This window comes from Petaurus breviceps, unplaced genomic scaffold (assembly GCF_028583685.1).
Source record: "Petaurus breviceps papuanus isolate PSGF00001 unplaced genomic scaffold, PetGlider_PUasm1.0 90879, whole genome shotgun sequence".
NCBI classification, from domain to species: domain Eukaryota; kingdom Metazoa; phylum Chordata; class Mammalia; order Diprotodontia; family Petauridae; genus Petaurus; species Petaurus breviceps.
The window spans coordinates 1337973-1357911 of NW_027187368.1; the positions used below are offsets into that span (position 1 = coordinate 1337973).

Here is a 19939-nt window from a genome sequence, read left to right on the forward strand (position 1 = left end):
TGATTCAAACTGGGTATAAGCAAGCTGTTCAATGTTACCTATAGTAATTTGGGGGAAAGTGGCATATGTGATTAGAAAGATAGGTGGAAGAGTCATGAATCAAGAATGAGATGATGAATAGACAACCTCATTAATGAATTAGAAAAAAGTCTCTAATTGACTGGGTAGTTTGTTCTTTCATTTACTCTATGGATTTATGAGGAAACATGGACAAGAACAATACACAAAAAGAAGAACATGGAGAGGTTGTAATTGAACTTGGATAAAGATATAGAGCACTGCATTTGAAATGACGGATCTGGGTTTAAATCCCATCCCACTCCCAACTTCAAAATCAGCAATGTGATTTTTGAGTAAATCAGTTTAGATTTATGATCTATAAAATTCAAATTTAGATGAGATGAACTCAATAATTCGTTCTGGTTTGAAATCCATGATCTTTAGAACTCTCAGAACATAAAATGACGTTTATGCATTTGAGCTATGCTTTTGTTGATAAGAGCAAATCAGATTATAAGAAATATTTAAAGAGCTTTATGAGAAAAGTTTACACATTTCAGTATCACATATTTTGGAACTGTATTGCAGAGCCGGGAGTGCCCCAAATTGTCTGCTATTTGAAGTGTCCTATGAGCAGGGCTAAGCTCAGCCTTGAAGAAGAGATATGAGAATACACTTGTCTCCCTACCTTCTTTGCTGAGGCTGAGGACTATGGTTGTAGAACACTGTGCATATTTATTGGCTGATATTTTGGTTAATTTTACCAAACTCTTTTTTTCTTTTGACTTTATTTTGTATTTTAAAGCGTAGCTTTCTGTGTTGGGGGAGGGAAGAAGGATATATTAAGAAATGAAAGTGATGTGTAAACAAATGACATCAAGAAAAAAAATTAAATGCTTGGAATTTAGCTTCATGGACCAAAACATTCTATTTTACTCCCCTACCCCCAAACTCAGCCTTGTACAAAACTCACATCAATGTGTGTCTCAGCTAGACCATTTACAGCTAACAGTGTTCAAGAACCATTTACTGAAAACATCTGGAACCAAAATGCTAGAATCCAGATGTAGTCATTCCACTGTTATTGATGAAAAAAAAGTTTTTCATAGAAATGTTGACAGATTGTTCTTCCCTGTGTTTCTTTTCTCCTTTGCCCCATCACTTTCATCTTTAAATGCTTTCATAATGACTGACTCATTTCCGTCTCATTGCTTCTTGTTGTTTTATGAAGTGATACTCCTAATTTTCTATCATCTTGTTTTTGTAGTTCCTTCAGGCCAAAAGATTCATTAGCTGTGATCAACATAGAGATGAGTCTTTTTGCAAAATTACCTATGTTATTGTATCATTTTTCAGTCATGTCTGACTCTTTGTGACCCCTTTTCAGGATTTTCTTCTCAAAGATACTGGAATGGTTTGCCATTTTCTTCTCCAGTTCATTTTACAGAGGGGGAAACTTAGGCACACAGGGTAAATGACTTCACTATGGTCACACAGCTGTAAAGTATCTGAGGTAAGATTTGAACTCAGGTCTTCCTGACTCCAGACCCAATGTTCTACACATTGAGCCTTCTACTTATGTATGATATTAGCTTTGTTGCTTCTCAAACATGAGAGACATGCAGTCATTACCAGGTCCATATATGAAGTCTATCCAACTTGGTAGGACCTATGTAAGCTTTTAATCAACTGGATAGCACAGAAAATCCAAGGCCACCTCCATAGTACAATGAACCATTGTGGAATTTTAATGAAGGGTGATGAGAAATAATAACAGAGAAATCAAATGAATAAAATATTGATTTATCATAGAGGCAATGTAGTTCAGTGGGGAAAAGAAAGGATTTAAAGTCAAAAAACTTCAGTTCAAATAAAGGCTCTGCCATTGACCAACTTGTGCAAATCAATTTCAGCATCAGTGTCTTCAACTATAAAAGGAAGGGGTTGGACAAGATGATCACCAATGCCTCTTTCATCTTTATATCTATTATGAAGCAATGTAGGGTTCTATGCTATCTATAAGTTTCCCCTTTGGAGAGGGGAATCAGGTGTGTGAGAAATCCTCTTCAACTATTGTCTCTTAATGGAGACTCCATGTGATAACCACTCCAGAGATAACCACTGCCAGCAGGATAATTTTAATCCCTGAATAAGAAGGGAAGTTGTTGAATGAAGTTAGAATACAAAGGCAGTGTTTTGTAAAAGGATAAACATAGTCGATGGGGTCAACGGTTTAATATTCTATGATTGAGAGTCCCTTTTAGTTCTAATACCACATGCTCTATTTCATAACATTCTAGGTTATATATTCATCCAAATATAACATTGTATTGGCTGTGCTTTAATGCACTTTTCATCTTTAGCATTTTACATACTGGTGCTACCATTCTAGGTACTAAAATTCTTTCCTGTTCTATCACTTTATGTTCTAAGATTCTTTTTAACGATAATATTCTATAATCTGTATTCTAAATCTTGTCAAGACATTTGTGACTTTATGACTCTGATATCTGTGAAGCCTAGTATATTCAATGCTCTCTGATTTTTGTGACTCAGTGGTATTTATTTCTAATTCCTTTTTCTTCCAGCAGTTTGCAAAACAGCATGGGAAGAGACAACAAGACCAGTGTCTCTGACTTCCTCCTTCTTGGACTTCCCATCAGACCACAGCAACAGGTCTTATTCTACATCCTCTTCTTGAGTATGTATCTCACCACACTGTTTGGGAACCTGCTTATCATCTTGCTGATCAGATTAGATTCTCGCCTTCGTACCCCCATGTATTTCTTCCTCAGTCACTTGGCCTTCACTGATGTCTGTTTCTCATCAGTCACTACCCCAAAGATGCTGGTGAACATGCAGACAGGAAGCCAGACCATTCCCTACAGTGGCTGCATCTCACAGATGTATTTCTTCATATTCTTTACTGATCTGGACAGCTTCCTGCTCACTGCAATGGCCTATGATCGCTATGTTGCCATCTGCCACCCTCTCCACTATACCACTGTCATGAGCCAGGACCTGTGTATCCTGCTCGTGGTTGGGTCCTGGACCCTCTCCTGTGCCAGCTCTTTGACCCACACCCTTCTCCTGTCCCGACTGTCCTTCTGTGCTGACAACACCATAGCCCACTACTTCTGTGACCTGGGTGCTTTGCTCAAGCTATCCTGCTCAGATATTTCCCTCGATAAACTAGTGATATTCACTCTAGGTGTAGCAGTCATTACACTACCTTTAATATGTGTAATTGTCTCTTACATCCATATTCTTTCCACCATCCTGAAGATCCCTTCTACCAAGGGAATCTGTAAAGCTTTATCAACCTGTGGCTCCCACCTGTCTGTGGTGTCATTATATTATGGGACAATCATTGGCCAGTACTTTTTCCCCTCCACCAGTAACTCCAATATCAAAGATATCATTTTTGGTATGATGTATACAGGGGTGACTCCCATGCTGAACCCTTTCATCTACAGTCTGAGGAACAGAGATATTAATGGGGCTCTGAAGAAAGTCCTTAGTAGGGGAATGCTCTTTTGTCCTTCATAGTCAGAGCCATGAATTAATTTTACTCAGTTCATAGAATTATACATTGTGTCTACCCATTCTACAATTCATAACAATAAAGATAACAAACTTATTTTTCCACATTTCTGCATAAATTCTCCAAAAATAATAAAAATTAGAAGGAAAGTAGAAAGCTTGGAAATAATTGTTGCAGCAAATGTCACTGATAAAGACCTCATTTCTCAAATATATAGAGAAATGGATCAAATTTATAAGAATACAATGTGTGCCTGTTGCGACTTGTCACGATCCTATGATTCTAGCTGAGTTTTACCTCAGTTTCCTGGCCTTCAGTGTGCATTCTGGCCACGTTCCTGCATGTTCGCATAAAGGAGGAGAGTGAGTGGAAATGGAAAGAGGCACAGCTTCATTGGCAGGACAGGCGTGTGGTTACATCTCTCCCTACTTCTCTTGCCCCCTCATGCTTCAACCCTTAAATCCCCCAAAGTGCACTTGCAAAGCTTGTGGACAGCTCGTGAACATCTAGTGATAGAAGGTAGGGGGCCAATCAGAGAACAGGGAGACTATGTCCAGAATAGCTTTCATACTCTTGTGCACATACCCTTTGACCCCAAGATAAACATCAGGGTAACAGTAATGCCTGACAGCACACTTTCTGGGTGCCTCAGAACTTCCTAGAGTTCAGGGCTCCCTGACTCAGATAAGATAAGTACATAACACAAAGTGCCCTGTTACCAGATCTGAACTCAGAGAGGCTACCTGAGACCTTTGGGGGGCCCACAGATCCCAACATGTGCCCAATGAATAAATATCAAAACCATAATAACAGGTAGTTTTCAGATGAAGAAATCAAAGCTATCTCTGTCACATGAAAAAAATAATTTAAATGATTATTGATTAAAGAAGTGCAAATTAAAACAAATCTGAGATTCCACCTCATATCTATCAGATTGACTAATATAAAAAAAGCAGAAAATGATAAATGTTGGAGAGTATTTGGGAAAATTGGGATACTAATGAACTCTTGGTGGAGTTGTGAACTGATCCAATCATTCTGGAGAGCAATTAGAAAGTATGCCCAAAGTGTCATAAAACCATGTATATTCTTTGACCAAGCAATACTGCTACTTGGTCTGTAGCACAAAGAGATCATAAAAAAGGGAAAAGGACCCACATGTACAAAAATATTTGTAACAGCTCTTTTTGTGGTGACCAAGAATTGGAAATTGAGGGGATGTCCATTAATTGGGGAATGACCAAACAAGTTATGGTGTAGAATGTAATGGAATGCTACTGTGCTATTAGAAATGATGATCAGGCAGATTTCAGAAAATCCTAGAAAGGCATACATGAACGGATGCTGAGTGAAGTGAGCAGAACCAGGAGAACATTTTGCACTGTTATAGCATCATTATGTGATGACCAACTATGATTGACTTAGCTCTTCTCATTAATACAATGATTCAAGACAATTTCAAAAGACTCATGTTGGAAAATGTTATTCACATCCAGAGAAAGCATCGATGGAGTCTTAATGTAGGCTGAAGCATATTATTTTCACTTTCTTTATTTTTTCATGTTTTTTTTCTTTTGGTCTTTTTTTTTTACAATGTGATTAATATGGAAATGATTGCATTATTGCACATATATAACCTCTATTATATTGTTTACCATCTTAGGGAGGGGGGAGACAAGAGAGGGAGAAAGAAAATTTGGAACTCAAAAAATTTTTTTAAATTAATGTTAAAAATGTATTTACATGTATTTGGAAAAAACAAAATAACTATTAAAAAAAACTAATTCCACAGTTTCTGTTGTCTCATGTATCCTAAATATCTACGTTCTCTATTTCCCCTTATTTCTGATCCTAGAGATTTTGGTGCACTGAAAATGCAGTGTGAGTTGACAGTGTGATATGGAAGGGGAAAAAAAAGCTAATGTAATCTTATGATCTTAAAATATACTCTCAAAGACAGTGTTCAGAAAGAAGGAGGCAATAACCCTGCCAACCTCACCCCTATTCAACCACATCTGGAATACTGTATCCTGGTTAAATGTGATAATGAATATAAAGTACTTTGCAAATCTTAACACAGTATATGTTAGGTATGATTGTTAATGTAGAAGGGGTTTAAAGTTGATTGCCTACACAGATAACACTGGTGAAGTGATCAACCCTCTCTCTACCTGCTGCTGCTCCATATTTCTTATATATTCTAAAAAAAGCATCTAGTATGAAAAAAGGAAAATGTTGAATGTGGACAAATTGGGACACTAATGTACTGTTGGTGGAGTTGTGAACCGATCCAACCATTCTGGAGAGCAATTTGGAACTATGCCCCAAAGGCTATAAAACTGTGCATACTCTTTGATCCAGTAATACCACTTCTAGATCTATATCCCAAAGACATCCAAAAAAAGGGAGAAGGACCTATTTGTACAAAAATATTTATAGAGGCTTTTTTTTTGTGGTGGCCAAAAATTGGAAAGCAAAGGAATGCTCATCAATTGGGGAATGGCTAAACAAACTGTGTTGTATGACTGTAATGGAATATTATCGTTCTGTAAGAAATGTCAAGCAGGATGATTTAGAAGGGATCTTAAAATAGAGAGTTGAAGTAGGAGGGAGCTAAGAGATCATCTGATCTGACTTCTTTTCTCTCCTCAAAACACCAATGCTACTTTTTACCTCTTCCTTTCAGCAGAGAACTTTGCCTTACACATCAACACATCACTGAAAACAAAAATTAAGGCCACTTATCCTGTGTTCCCACTTTTCTAATTCTATATCTCCAGCCATTTCAATATCAATTTCCACTTTTTTCCATATTCACTCCAATTTCTGAGGGTGTGATGGCCTTTCTTCTTAGTATCAATCTCTTCCGCTTATACATACTTCCCATGCCTCTCTGTCTCTTCTTGGAGTTTGCCCGTTCATTACTCCTTTTTCTCCCCTAGTATTCAACCTCTCCTTAAATAATGACTTTTTCTTGCAAAGAGACCACAATCTCCCTATTATAAAACAAACAAAAGCTTTATTCAAGCTGTTGTAGCTATCATATTTTCTTCATTTCATAAATGCCTAGGAAATGTTATCTATACTGGTTATACACTTTGCCTCTACTTGCTTTGTTCACCCTTTTGCAAGCTGATTTTTGACCTCATTACTCAACTGGAGTTATTCTCTCCAAAGTGCTCATTGATCTCTTAGTTGACAAAACCATGGCCTTTACTCAATCTACCCTTTTTTCTTCTCAGCAACATTTAACTCTGTTCAAGAGTAGAGACACCATTTCCTCTTACACACTTTCTCCTCCCTGAGTTTTCATAAATTAACTTTCTCTTAGTTCTCCTTCTTTCTGATTGCTCCTTCTTAGCTTCCTTTCATCAATAATTAATTACTTATGTCATACCCTAAACATGTGGCTGTACTGTATGACTACAATCAACACCAAGAAAACACAGGTTCTCTACCAGGCATCACCACACCATCCATACATGGAACCATTGGTTACAGCAAATGGAGAAATTTTGAATGCTGTAGATAAATTCACTTAACTTTGGCAGTATACTTTCCAGGGATGTATACACAGATGGTGAGGCTGATGCATACATTGTCAGAGGTAGATTTGGGAGGCTCCAAAGGAAAGTGTGGGAGAGAAGAGGTATTAGACTGCCTGCCAAAGTTAAAGAATACAATACTATTGTACTGACCTCATTGTTGTATGCCTGTGAAACTGTGGTGATCAAAACCCACAGTTTCTGGATAATTTAATTATTTTATTAATAAGGTCATCTCATTATTAATAAATGGTTAGTCATTTGGCTATCTATCTCACAACAAGGACCATAATGGTAGTAGGCTCACAATTTATATACACTTCAGAGAGTAGGTTTTCTTGAGAGGTGGCCATCAACTCTAACTAGATAACCCAATATGAAATAAGGTATTCTAAAATGAGGATCTTGGAGTATGTGACCTATGTCACTCAAATCTTGGTGAAAGAGACATCAATTTCCATATCACTTATTAAGACAAAAGAGAGAATCCACATTTTCCCAGATCTATCTGAACAAATATAGTGAGCAGGAATGCATCCAATTCATCCAAATTTAGAATTTCTCTTACTGTCTTTTTAGATCTTGACCTGAGTAAATATTTAATAGAGATTGGGGTAGCTAGGTGGTGCAGTGAATAGAGCACTGGCCCTGGAGTCAGGAGGACCTGAGTTTAAATCTGGCCTCAGACACTTGACACACTTGACACACTTTGGGCAAGTCACTTAACCCCAATTGCCCTCCAAAAAAAAAGCAAAAAAATTTTAATAGAGATTTTACACACTGGTTGTTTTCTAGATGAGGAAGTAGAAAGGGAGGGGAGAAACCTTAGTCCTAATACAAGAATTAGTTATTAAATATAAGAGAAATACTCATTTCGCACAAAACCTAGACAGTATAATAGCACCATGTCAGGAAACTTACTTGCTTCCATTTGAATTGTCTTAGGAAAATTCTGAAGATCACTTGGAAAGATGAAGTACCAAATACTTAAGTCCTTTCTTGAGCTAAACTGCCAAACATTCAAACTCTATTGCCCAGAGCACAACTCATATGGGCCGACCACATTGTTCAAATGTCAAATGTACTTTTGCTTAAAATACTATTTTATGGAGAACTCACATGAGATAGGTGCTCACATGGAGTTCAGAAGAAGTGATACAAGGACACTCTCAAAGTCTCTCTGAAGAACTTTGGCATTTATGGCATGACATGGGAGATACTGGTAAACTTGTGCCCATATCAAAGAAGGTTCTGTGCTCTATGAACAAAGCAGAATTGTAATACTGCAAAGGAAGAGTGAGATGTGGAAATTTAGAGATATCTCACTCCAGAAGTTCATTTGTGTCTGACCTGTGGTAGGGTCTTCCTAGCTCATGTTGGTCTGATCAGCCACAGTTGGACACACTTGATTCCAACATAGTGATGTCATTTTGGTCCTCCTCAAGAATGAAGGATCACAACCAACCAACTTTATGCCTAGATTCTGGGCCATCTTCTTTATCTACACCGTCTCTGTTTGATTTCACTAACTCTCATGCATGCAATTATCATCCTTATGCAGATAACTCATATCTCTACATCCAGTCCTCATCTCTTTCCTGAGCTCCAGTCTTATATTGCTGACTGTTTATTGGACATTCCCAGAAGGATCTCAAACATTCCCATAGACACCTCAAGCTATAGAACTGAATATCTTTCTCCTCCCCACAAAAAAATGTTTTCTGGATCTCCTATTTATTAATAGCAATAATAATAATAATAATAATAGCTACCATTTATGTAGTGCTTTAAAGTTTGAAAAGTGCTACATATGTGTAAATTTATATATGTATATATATTTTCTTTAAAAAAATTTACATTTTTTTCTAAACAAGCATTAAAAAAATGAATCTCTTTCTCCCATTACCCCTACAAATTAGTAAATTTTTAAAGAATGAAAAAATAAAGATATAAGTACATAACAGCAACACAAATCCATATCAGCCATGTCTGTCAATGTATGCTTTTTTCCTCCTTTTTCAGTTTATCAATTCTCTGAAGCAATGTATTCCATTTCTAAATAGCTTTGATTGCAGCATGATGTAGTGGCAAGAACATAAGACTTGAAGTCAGAGGACCTAGGAAGGTGAATGTGGTATTCTGTGTGTAATGCAATTTCTCCTGGTCATACTATGTGCCTGTACCATGGTTCCTAAAGAACTAATGTTGTGAGTTTAAATGAAAGACAATGGAGAGGTACATGGTGGGTGTGGATAAATGGCAACTCTTTTCAAATACATTTTACAGAAAGAGGGGCATATATGTCTGAGGAGAGATATAAAATCTGAAAAGGAGATGAAAGATTAGGAGATAACCAAGGGATATCCCATGTGTTGTACTAGTACTCACACAGTGTCAAGAGATATGAAGGAAGCTCCTTAGCACATTGGCTATACCTACTGTGGAGGACTAATGAAAAGACTTGAACAAGTACCACACACCAATGAGTTGTAATCTGTACCACTGAAAGAAGTACTTATATTAGTGCAATCACAGATCATCAAAGAAAGTATTATTATTTTTATTATTCTTATTCTTATTATTACAATGATGATAATGGTGGTGATGATGACAAATAGGAAGGAGAAATCTGGAGAGAGCAAGGATATCACATCAAGTTTATCAAGCTCAAGTATTTTTAAAATTTTTACATTTTTTTTCAAATTACAAGTGAAAATAATTTTAACAGAGGCCACCACACATAAAGAGAAGGGATAGCTTGGCACACCTAGAGGAAATACTGAGCAATTGTCCAGGTACAATCTGAAAGTCACCATTCACTGTACTGCCATCACTGATCTTCTGTTATGGTTAGTATGTTGGGGTGGAGGGTGTGTTCAGGAAAGACTGGCACCTCCAGTGTGAGGGCTGCTTTCCACCTTTGGTGTCCACCTGTTCCACTTAACTCACACCTGTGGCTCCAAGAAGTTGTAGCATGCTCAGTGGCCTTGCTCCATAAGACATTTCGGTAGATGGGATAAACTAGGTTGAGGGTAACCAAGGGGTCTCAAACTCATTGGTGAATTATGGAGGTGTCTATCCCAAGCATATAAAAACTTCCTGTGGTAGAATGGGCAGATGAGAGAAATTTGTTCCAACAACCAGGAAGGAAGGTGAAGCAGGTGCTATGAAGCCCTTAGAGCTTGATCAGACATCAAGGACACCAAGGTCAGCCATTGCATCGTGCCATTACCAGTCATCTTGATTCTGTCCTGCCACTGGACTGTGATGATTCTGGAGGACCCCTGAATCGAAATACAATACCCATACCATTTTACCTATCTCAAAATCCTGTGGTGACAGGAAAGTGATGAAGCAGCAGATGTGGATACACTGAGGGCTGTAGTCACAATTCCACACACATGTGGCCCAGGCCATAGGGTCATTTTATCACTGGAAACAGCAGCGCCTTGGGTATCTGAGCAGTCTTTTAAGGATTGCATTACTCATCTCCTAGTGTGAGGAAGGAGCTAGAAAAGGTGCCCTAAAATTGTCTGCCTACCCAACCCAGGCCTGATTACTGTGGCAGGCAAGGAATCCCACTCTGTGGTTGAAATAAAAAAAAAATGTACAAAACTATCTGCAAAGATAATTCCACTCACCATTGGTACATGGAATATGTGCACACTTATAGACAACACAAAATCCAGTAAACCTGAAAGATGAACAGTTCTTGAGGTAAGAGAACTCAGCAGGTATCACATTCAAATAGCAGCCCTGAGTGAAACAAGGTTGGCAAATGAAGGCCAGCTTACAGAAGTAGGAGCTGGATATATGTTTTTCTGGAGTGACCACAGTGAAGTGGGAGTGCTGCAAAGCTAGTGTAGGTTTTGCAATCAAAACTAGTCTAATCAACAGTCTTATGTGACTACCAAAAGGAGTGAAAGAGAAGCTCATGACAATGTGATTGTCATTTGCAGGAAAATGTCATGCCACCATCATCAGTGCCTATGTGTACATCACAATGAACCCTGATTAAGTCAAAGAAAAATTTCATGAAGACCTGGAGATCTTTATCATCAATGTGCCAAAAGAGGACAAGCTTATAATTCTGGGTGACTTTAATGCTAGTGTAGGCTCAGACTACAAGACTTGGCAAGGGGTCCTATGGAGGAATGGAGTTGGAAACAACAATGGCAACGGTCACTTACTACTGAAGACTTGTACATCTCATCACCTCATCACCAACACTCTCTTCTGTTTACCTAAATGCAATAAAACTTCATGGATGCAACCCTGCAGCAAACATTGGCATTTAATAGATTATGTGATTGTAAGTAGAGGAGAAAGATTGTATGTGAGAGTGATGAAGGCAATGTGTGGTGAAGAATGCTGGACTGATCATAGACTTATCCTCTCCAATTTAAATATTCACATTCAACAAAAGTGGTGCCACCAAGGCAAAATGACTACCAGAAGAACTCACGTCAACAGATTCTATCTCTTTCCTGAATGGGACCAGTTTTTTGCTCACTTGAAGGGAAAGTTAAGCCAATACAGAGTTGGCAACAGTGAAGTGGAAAAGCAGCGGGCAGCTTTCAGAGATTTGTTGCATGGCACTGCATTTGCTCATCTGGGTCAGAACATTCACAAACACCAAGACTGGATTGATGAAAATGATGGGGGAAATTCAGAAGCTGCAAAATGAAAAATGAGAATTCCACAAACAGGACAGTTCATCCACCTCTAAGAAGGCAGCATTTGATTCCATCAAAAGTAAAGTACAAGCAAAGGTTAGAGAGATGCAGCATTCTTGGCTCAGTAAGAAGGTAGATGAAATTCGGTTTTATGCTGATAGTAACAATCCAAAGCACTTTTATGAGGCTCTGAAGTCCATTTATGGGTCAAAGACTTGTAGTGCATCTCAACTACTCAGTGCTGATGGAGCTACACTGATAAGTGGTAAGGATATGATCCTAACTAGATGGACTGAACACATCCATAGTGTTCTCAACAGACCATCATCAGTCAATGATGAGGCCATTGATTGTTTACTTCAGGTTGAAGTCAATCCCTCCCTAGGGAAAATTCCAACTGAAAGAGAGATTTTGAATGCCATTAGACTGCTTTCATGTGGCAAAGTACCTGGTGCTGATTCTATTCCAGCTAAGATTTGCAAGGTAGGGGCTCCTTTACTCATTCAAAAACTGACTGAAATTTTCCAAGTCATATGGCAAGAGAAGGTTATCCTGCAAGAGGAGTTCAAGGATGCCTTCATTGTCCATCTCTATAAAGGTAAAGGAAATAGATTGTCCTGTGACAGTCATGAGGGGGAGGGGTCTCTCTCTTAGTCACTGCTGTCAAGATTCTTGCCAGAGTCCTCATTATGGGGCTAATCCTTCACCTGGAAGATGGTCTTCTACCTAAGTGCCAGTGTGGCTTTAGAAAGGGCTGAGAAACAGTTGTTATGGTGTTTGATGCCCGACAATTCCAAGAGAAATGCCAGGAGCAGAACAGAGTTCTGTACACAATGTTTGTATATCTGACAAAGGCCTTTGATACTATCAGTCATGAGGGCTTATGAAAAATTACATAAAAATTTGATTGCCCAGAGAAGTTCATCATCATTGTACATCAACTTTATGATGGCATGCTTGCCCAGGTTCAGGATAACAGACAATGCTTTTCCAGTCACTGATGGAGTTAAACGAAGCTGTATGCTCGCTCCCATGCTTTTTAACATGTTTTCAGCCTTGTTGTCAAATGCTTTCAATGAGGATGAACATGGCATCAAGGTCAGCCACTACACAGATGGTAAATTCTTCAACTTGAAAAGGCTACAAGCCAAAACCAAAGTAGAGGGAGTGATGGTGCATATTTTCTGCTTGCAGATGATTGTGCACACAATTCAGCCTCTAAAACTGAGATGTGATAAAGCATCAACCAATCAAAGGATCAGTTCTCTGCTACTTGTGTTAATTTTGGCTTAACAATCAAAACCAAGAAAACATCAGCCATCACCACACCATCCATACATGGAACCATCATTTACAGCAAATGGAGAAGTTTTGAATGCCATGGATAAGTTCACTTACGTTGGTAATGTATTTTCCATGGATATACACATTAATAGAGGTTGACACATGCATTGCCAGAGTTAGCTCAGTGTTTGGGAGGCATTGAAGGAAAGTATGGGTGAGAAGAAGTATTAGACTGACTACCAAACTGAAGGTCTACAGAGCCATTGTGCTGACCTCATTGTTCCATGCTTATGAAACCTGGATAGTCTACCAATGCCATGTCAGGAAACTGAATTTCTTCCATTTGAACTTTCTTAGGAAGATTCTAAAGATCACTTGGCAGGATAAGATATCAGACACTACGGTCCTTTCTCAAACTAAACTGCCAAGCAGTCAAATTCTGCTTCAGAGAGCACAACTCTGATGGGCTGGCCATGTTGTAGAAATGCTAAATGTAAGCTTGCCACAAAGATAATTTAATGGAGAAGTCACACAGGGCAAGTATTCACATGGTGGTCAGAAGGAGCAATACAAGAACACTCCCAAGGTCTGTCATAAGAACTTTGGAATTGATTGTGTGGCATAGAAGACACTGGCACGGGACTTATCAGCATGGCGTAGCTGTATCAAAGAAGGTGCTAAGCTCTATGAGTAAAACAGAATTGAAACAGTTCAAAGGAAATGCAGGATGTGCAGATTTAGAGAATCCACCCCAAATTTCCACATGGACTATTTGTGCCCAGGCTGTGGTCAAGCATTCCAAGCTCGTATTACTCTGATTAGTCATAGTCACACTGAAACTTGACTCTAGCATAGTGATGTTGTTTTGGTCCTCTCTGATAACAAAGGACAACAACCAACCAACCACCACTGCCCCCATCATAGCTTGAAAGCAAGACTGGACCACTAGTGTTGTGGCCTCTACTCCCATCAGCTTCCCACTCTCTTTAATATCATAGAAGCATAGAATTCTAAGACTATAAAGGGCCTCAGAAGTCATTTGATACAATCTCTGCCTTAAAGAAGGAATCTTCTACAGAACATCCATGAGAAATAGACTCTCCTCAAATACCTCCAGTGATAGGGAAAGAGGGTTCAATTTGATTTTGAACAACTCTTATTGTTAGGAAATGATTCCTTATGTTGAACCCAATCTAACTCCCTTTAACTTTCCCTTTTTGATTTTAGTTCGGCCCGTAAGGGCCAAGCAGAAAGATTCTAACCCTTCATCCACCTGCTAGTTCTACTGGTGTTTGAAGGAACTAATCTTGGCTTCTGACCAAGTCTTCTCTGGGTATTAGGTAGTAGAAATAACAGAATGATCTCAAAGGAACATTAGAGGCCATCTAATCCAACCCTTTCATGTTACAAGTGAGAAAACTGAGACCCAGTGAGGTTAGTTGACTTGGCCAAGATCACACAGAGAAGTGCATATGATTTCAGAGTTGGAGCAATAGAGATCCAGTGTTTTGTTTTGTTTTCATTTTAAATATGAGGAAACCAAACACAGAGCAAACATGGAATAGATCTGGGATTTAAACTGAGGTTCTCTGCTTCCACATTAATCAGTTTGCATTATACAAGGCTTCTTTATATAGGCTAGTTTCTAGGCCCTCAGAATCCTGGTCTCCTTTCACTGAACTCACTCCAAATTATCATTGTTCCTCCTAAAAGGAAGAATTATAAAATCCCTATATAATGAAATAGCTGAGATCTTGCCCTCATTGGTCCCTTTGTGCTGCCAAACAGCTCCACTGGCCAAAGTCACTTAGTTAATATCATGGAAGCATGCGATTTAGAGTTGGAATGTATGTTAGAGATCATCTAGTGAAATCCCTTCATTTTAGAGAGGAATAAATTAAAGCTCAGAGAAGTCCTTCCCTTGTGCTTGAACAGAGACCACAGAGGAGCTCCTCTGGAGCCCAAGAAAATACCTCACTCCAAACTTGCCCCCCCCCCTCAAAAGGGAACCAGATGAAAGATTACACTTGCATTGTCTAAAAGTCCCTGGGGATGCAACCAGGGCTAGCTGGAGCTGAGGATGAAGAATTACTCTTTGTCCTTAATTAGGAGTTTAGAGGATTGTGCTCCAAGGAGACATTATAATCCAGGGAGATATTCCTAATTTGCTCTACATTGTGACCCAGGTCCTGCTCCAGAAGGAAGCGTCTGTGTCCATATTCCAGACCCCACAGCCCATCTCCTCTGTGGTTGCACAAGAGATTCCCTGGGTCTTCATTGTGAGTTTACCATCATCTAGAGGAGATACATGGAAGAGACTGAAGCAGCCCCTTCTCTCAGAGCTCATGCAGACCAACCAGGTAAATGATGAGGAAGGGAGGAAGGATGGTAGAAATTCAAAGATACATGAATATCTTTATCCCTCTTTCCTTTCCAATAGTTAAGGGCTGAGAATTGGTGCCAGAAAAAGGCTTATTTACACACTGAGATTTCGATCCCACCTTCCCACTAGTACAACCCAGGAAAGCAATCTCTAAAGTTACTGTGAGAAATGTCTCTCAGGCCATTCATACCAACCCTGTGGGTAGTATCTAAGTCATAGAGATCGCTGAAGAGACTAGAGACTAAGAACCCTAAGACCTTAGTCCCTTTGTCTCCTGTCCAGAGATGGGTTCCTTCTGGCTATTCTAATGCCATTCCATTATCGCTTCTCCTCTTCAAAGGAGGTGAAAATTCTAAAGGTCTCTAGGTAATGGGATCATAATAGCACTGGTCAAGAAGACAGGGTGAAAAACTTAAGGAAAGGCCAATAGAAAGGAAGAAGCAGGATCAAAAATAGAGAAATAATAAAATAATAGAATGAAGAGGATGCAGGGAAAGTTGTATCTTTATTTTCACTAGCAAATAAATATATAAATAAATAAAAATAAAGATTTGAAATTTAATACTTCCTTCTATTATGAATATAGGTAACAAAAATAATTCTTAGAAGTGATCCATATGTTTGTCAAAGGGCTATATGATACAAAAGAAAGCAAGAACTATTGAGAGAGAGAGAGAGAGAGAGAGTCAAGGTTGTGATTGAGTCAGATTGTACAGGCTTGTGAGAGCCAATTTTTAAATTTTAGGTGTGAGCATTTACACCTTAGAAATGTTACAAAACATGGTTTGATTTACTGTTTTGTTGATTATCTAGACTCAAGAAAGTGATGGAGAAAATGTTAATAATACAAATTAAACTTAGAAATGTGTCTTGTGTACATTTTTTCAGGGAACCATTTGTTAAATATTTATTGGAACATTGCTAGATATAGGCCTCCCCTAACATATGCTGACCTGTCCTTAAAATATGTTTGAAAGAAAAAAATCATAGTCCTATAGAACTGGAAGAGAGATGAATAAGTTCTACAGATGAGTAAATTCAGGCACAGAGAGATTGACAGTTCCTCAATAAGAACAGATCCATAGTCACAAATAAGTGGGGGAGGCAGGACTCAAAGTCAGATTGGCCTTCTCATTATTAGCCCAATGGCCTTTTCACTCTGCCATTTTCTATACTTTCATAGTATATAATTTTATGCTTATTTCAATACCTTAGTAATTCATGGATCTGTGATTTCCTCATTGAGAATGCCCCTTCCCTTGATGCTGATTATATATCTCCATATCCCTTAGTAGAAGGCCTTCATGAGCTGTTATAGACAAAATAAAACAAAAATCTTCATCTTTTGGCCACCCTTTTGGGGATAATACTCTAGCTCACATCATAATGAGACTGGCCCTCAAACAACAGACAGAGATCCAGCGGTGAGTCTATACTCAAAGCTTCACTAGTTTGACTAGGTCCTCCCAGAGTTTATGCCCTGCTGGTACAACCTTCCAAAGTCTAAGTTCACACATCATACTGAAGAATCATAGGACAACTTTAATGCAGGTATAGAGCAGATATTAATTACTCCCTACAACCCCATTTTGAACAAAGAGTATTCAGAGACCATAGATACTTTTAGAACTGAAAGAGACTTTCCAAGTCATCTAGTACAAAATTCATTTTACCAATTAGGAAACTGAAGTCAAAAAGGTTAAGTGACTTACCTAAAAATCACTGAGCTTATGTGGATGGAACTGGAAATCAAGTCTTCTGACTTGAAACCCATAGTATTTCAAGTACATAGCCCTTATCTATAGGTGGGGAAGAGGTTAACATAGATGTATTACTCATCTGCTCTTCCCCACCACTTAACATCATTCCTTGAGTGGCACTTCACTCAGTTTTAAAGCTTGGAAACCCCACTACTATGAGAGATCAACCACACCTGTCTCCTTTGCTGGTCCTTGACCCTCAGAACCCTATAAAGAAAGCAATGGATCCTCAATAAGGCCCAGAGTGCAATACCTTTGGGGAGTTCAGGGTGAGAAATTTTCTCCTATAACATAATCCCAAGAAATTTTTTCTAGCCTGAGAGTTGCAGAAGATGGAGAGCAAATTGACTGGTTTTGTGATTAATTCCCACCTGTAAGGGACTCAGAAGAGGGATAAACTAAAATCTGCCTGTCTTATCTTATAGTACCAACAATGGGGGCATACCCATTAGAATCCCCAGGACACACACACATGCACGCACACACGCACACACACACATCCACGTATATACATACACACGTGCTTGCAAGCACATGCACACACACTCATGTAGGCTAGCAGGGAAGCTACAGCTGCTTCTTTTGCTGTTGCTTAGTTAGGCTTAACTTTTAAAATTATTTTTTAAATAATTTAATTAAAATTATTTTTAACTTTTTAAAAATTATTTTTAAATTAATATTTCCAATTAATAAGAATTTATTTTCTATCTCTCCCATCTCTCTCCCTGAACAAAAGAATAAAACTCTTATAATTCGATGTCCAAATGTAGGCTATAACTCGGGTCTTATAATGATTAGAATAACTACCTTAGATTAGTGTGTTAATTCATCACAACAATCCCATGAAAGGATATTAATAATTTATCCATGAGGAAGCTGAGGTCCAAAGAAGTAAGGTGATTTGTCCAGGATCACACAGCGAGGATCTTGAGTTTTGAATACCATACTGTCTACAAACCACTCTTTATGTGTAGGAATAGGAGATGTGGAGTGGCAGAGAATGGCCTATATTTGCACCAATTAGACAATACTCTTTCCTTGACCTGGTAAGGCTAATTAATTAAATGCTCTACATCAGTTAGGCCCCAATCCAAGTACTATTTCCTCTTGACAGTCTGCCCTAGTTCTTCCAGTCTTCACTGATCTCTTCTTTCTCTGAGCAACCCCATTTGGACCATACCAAGAAACCTAGCACTTGCTTAAAAAGAGTCCTAAATTGTTCACTGAATAGTCATGTATATTAGTCACAGTTCCTCTAAACTTAATAATAACTCATATATTTAGAATGCTTTGCTCACAAAACTTTGAAGTTTAGAGTATGTTTGGAGTGCCATTTCACAGGCAAGGAAACTGAGTCATGGAAGGAAGAAGCAGTTTTTTCCTGATCACACCACTAGGAGTAGTTTTCACTAAGGCTCAAACCCAGCTCTTCCGACTCTAAGTTCAAAGTTATCTTTATTAAGTCATCCTTTTAACTAGGACAGAGATCATGCTTCCTCCTGCTCTTAACCAAAGAACATAGCATAAGACTAGGTATAAAGAGGGAGCTCAGAAAGAATTGACTTACAGAGTATTTTCATTCTCACAGACAATGGGAGACACACAGGACAGGAAAATAGAACAAGCATCTCTGAATTTATCCTCTTGGGACTCTCTGAACGGCCAGATCAGCAGAGACTGCTTTTTGGGCTTTTCCTGGCCATGTATCTGATCACAGTGGTGGGGAACCTTCTCATCATACTAGCCATTAGCTCTGACTCCCACCTCCAAAGTCCTATGTATTTCTTCTTAGCCAACCTGTCCTTTGCAGACATCTGTTTTACATCAGCTTCTATCCCCAAGATGCTGGTGAACATTGAGACTCAGCATCAGACCATCTCCTATGCTGGATGTATCACTCAGCTCTATTTCCTTCTTGCATTTGGGGGTTTGGACAACCTCCTTCTGGCTGCAATGGCCTATGACCGCTATGTGGCTATCTGCCGTCCCCTTCACTATGCCACAATCATGAGCCCCCAGCACTGTGTGCTGATGCTGAGTGTGTGCTGGGCTCTGACCAATATTCCTGCCCTGACACATAGCATTCTGCTGGCCCACCTGGACTTCTGTACCCATCATGCCATCCCACACTTTTTCTGTGATATTAGTCCCTTGATAAAGTTGGCATGCTCAGATACCCACTTAAATGAATTGATGGTAATCATCATGGGAGCCATATTCCTCACGGTTCCCCTTGCCCTCATTGTCCTCTCCTATGCCCAAATCACTTCTGCTGTCCTTGGTTTCTCTTCTCCTGAAGGGAGATGGAAAGCCTTCTCCACCTGTGGGTCACACCTCACTGTTGTGTTACTCTTCTACGGTTCCCTAATGGGTGTGTATTTATTCCCATCATCAAGCTACTCTGTCCAAAGGAAAAGTGCAGCTGCTATCCTCTACATGGTGGTGACCCCCATGATGAATCCATTCATCTATAGCCTGAGGAACAGAGACATGAAAGGGGCCCTGGGGAGGCTTCTTGGCAATGGGAAAACTCTCTCCTCTCCATAAAAGCTCTTGATGCCAACTTCACCCTACTCCAGTCCACCCAAGCCTATCTCACTCTACTCCACTTTCTCTGGTCCTGAGATTTCCAGTGTCAATCACCTTGGGCTATTATGAAAGAGTTATCTGAGAAGTCTGCACTGGGTGAAGCTTAGGCTTCCATGGGGATTAGAAGATTTCCTTCGTTTCTTTTTCATTCACTTATT

The 19939-nt window shown here is 39.0% G+C and overlaps 2 protein-coding genes across 2 annotated transcripts; both read left to right on the forward strand.

Moving 5' to 3' along the window:
* The first annotated feature begins 2604 nt into the window (after positions 1-2604).
* On the forward strand, positions 2605-3549 carry LOC138150482 (olfactory receptor 1J4-like). Its single transcript, XM_069073951.1, has one exon. It carries the CDS (start codon positions 2605-2607, stop codon positions 3547-3549), a length of 945 nt encoding a protein of 314 aa, XP_068930052.1.
* A 9018-nt stretch (positions 3550-12567) lies between these two features.
* Positions 12568-19739, forward strand: LOC138150483 (olfactory receptor 1N2-like). The gene is made up of 2 exons (XM_069073953.1): positions 12568-12576; positions 18804-19739. The coding sequence occupies exons 1-2, from the start codon at positions 12568-12570 to the stop codon at positions 19737-19739; spliced, it is 945 nt and encodes a 314-aa protein (XP_068930054.1).
* The last annotated feature ends 200 nt before the right edge of the window (positions 19740-19939 follow it).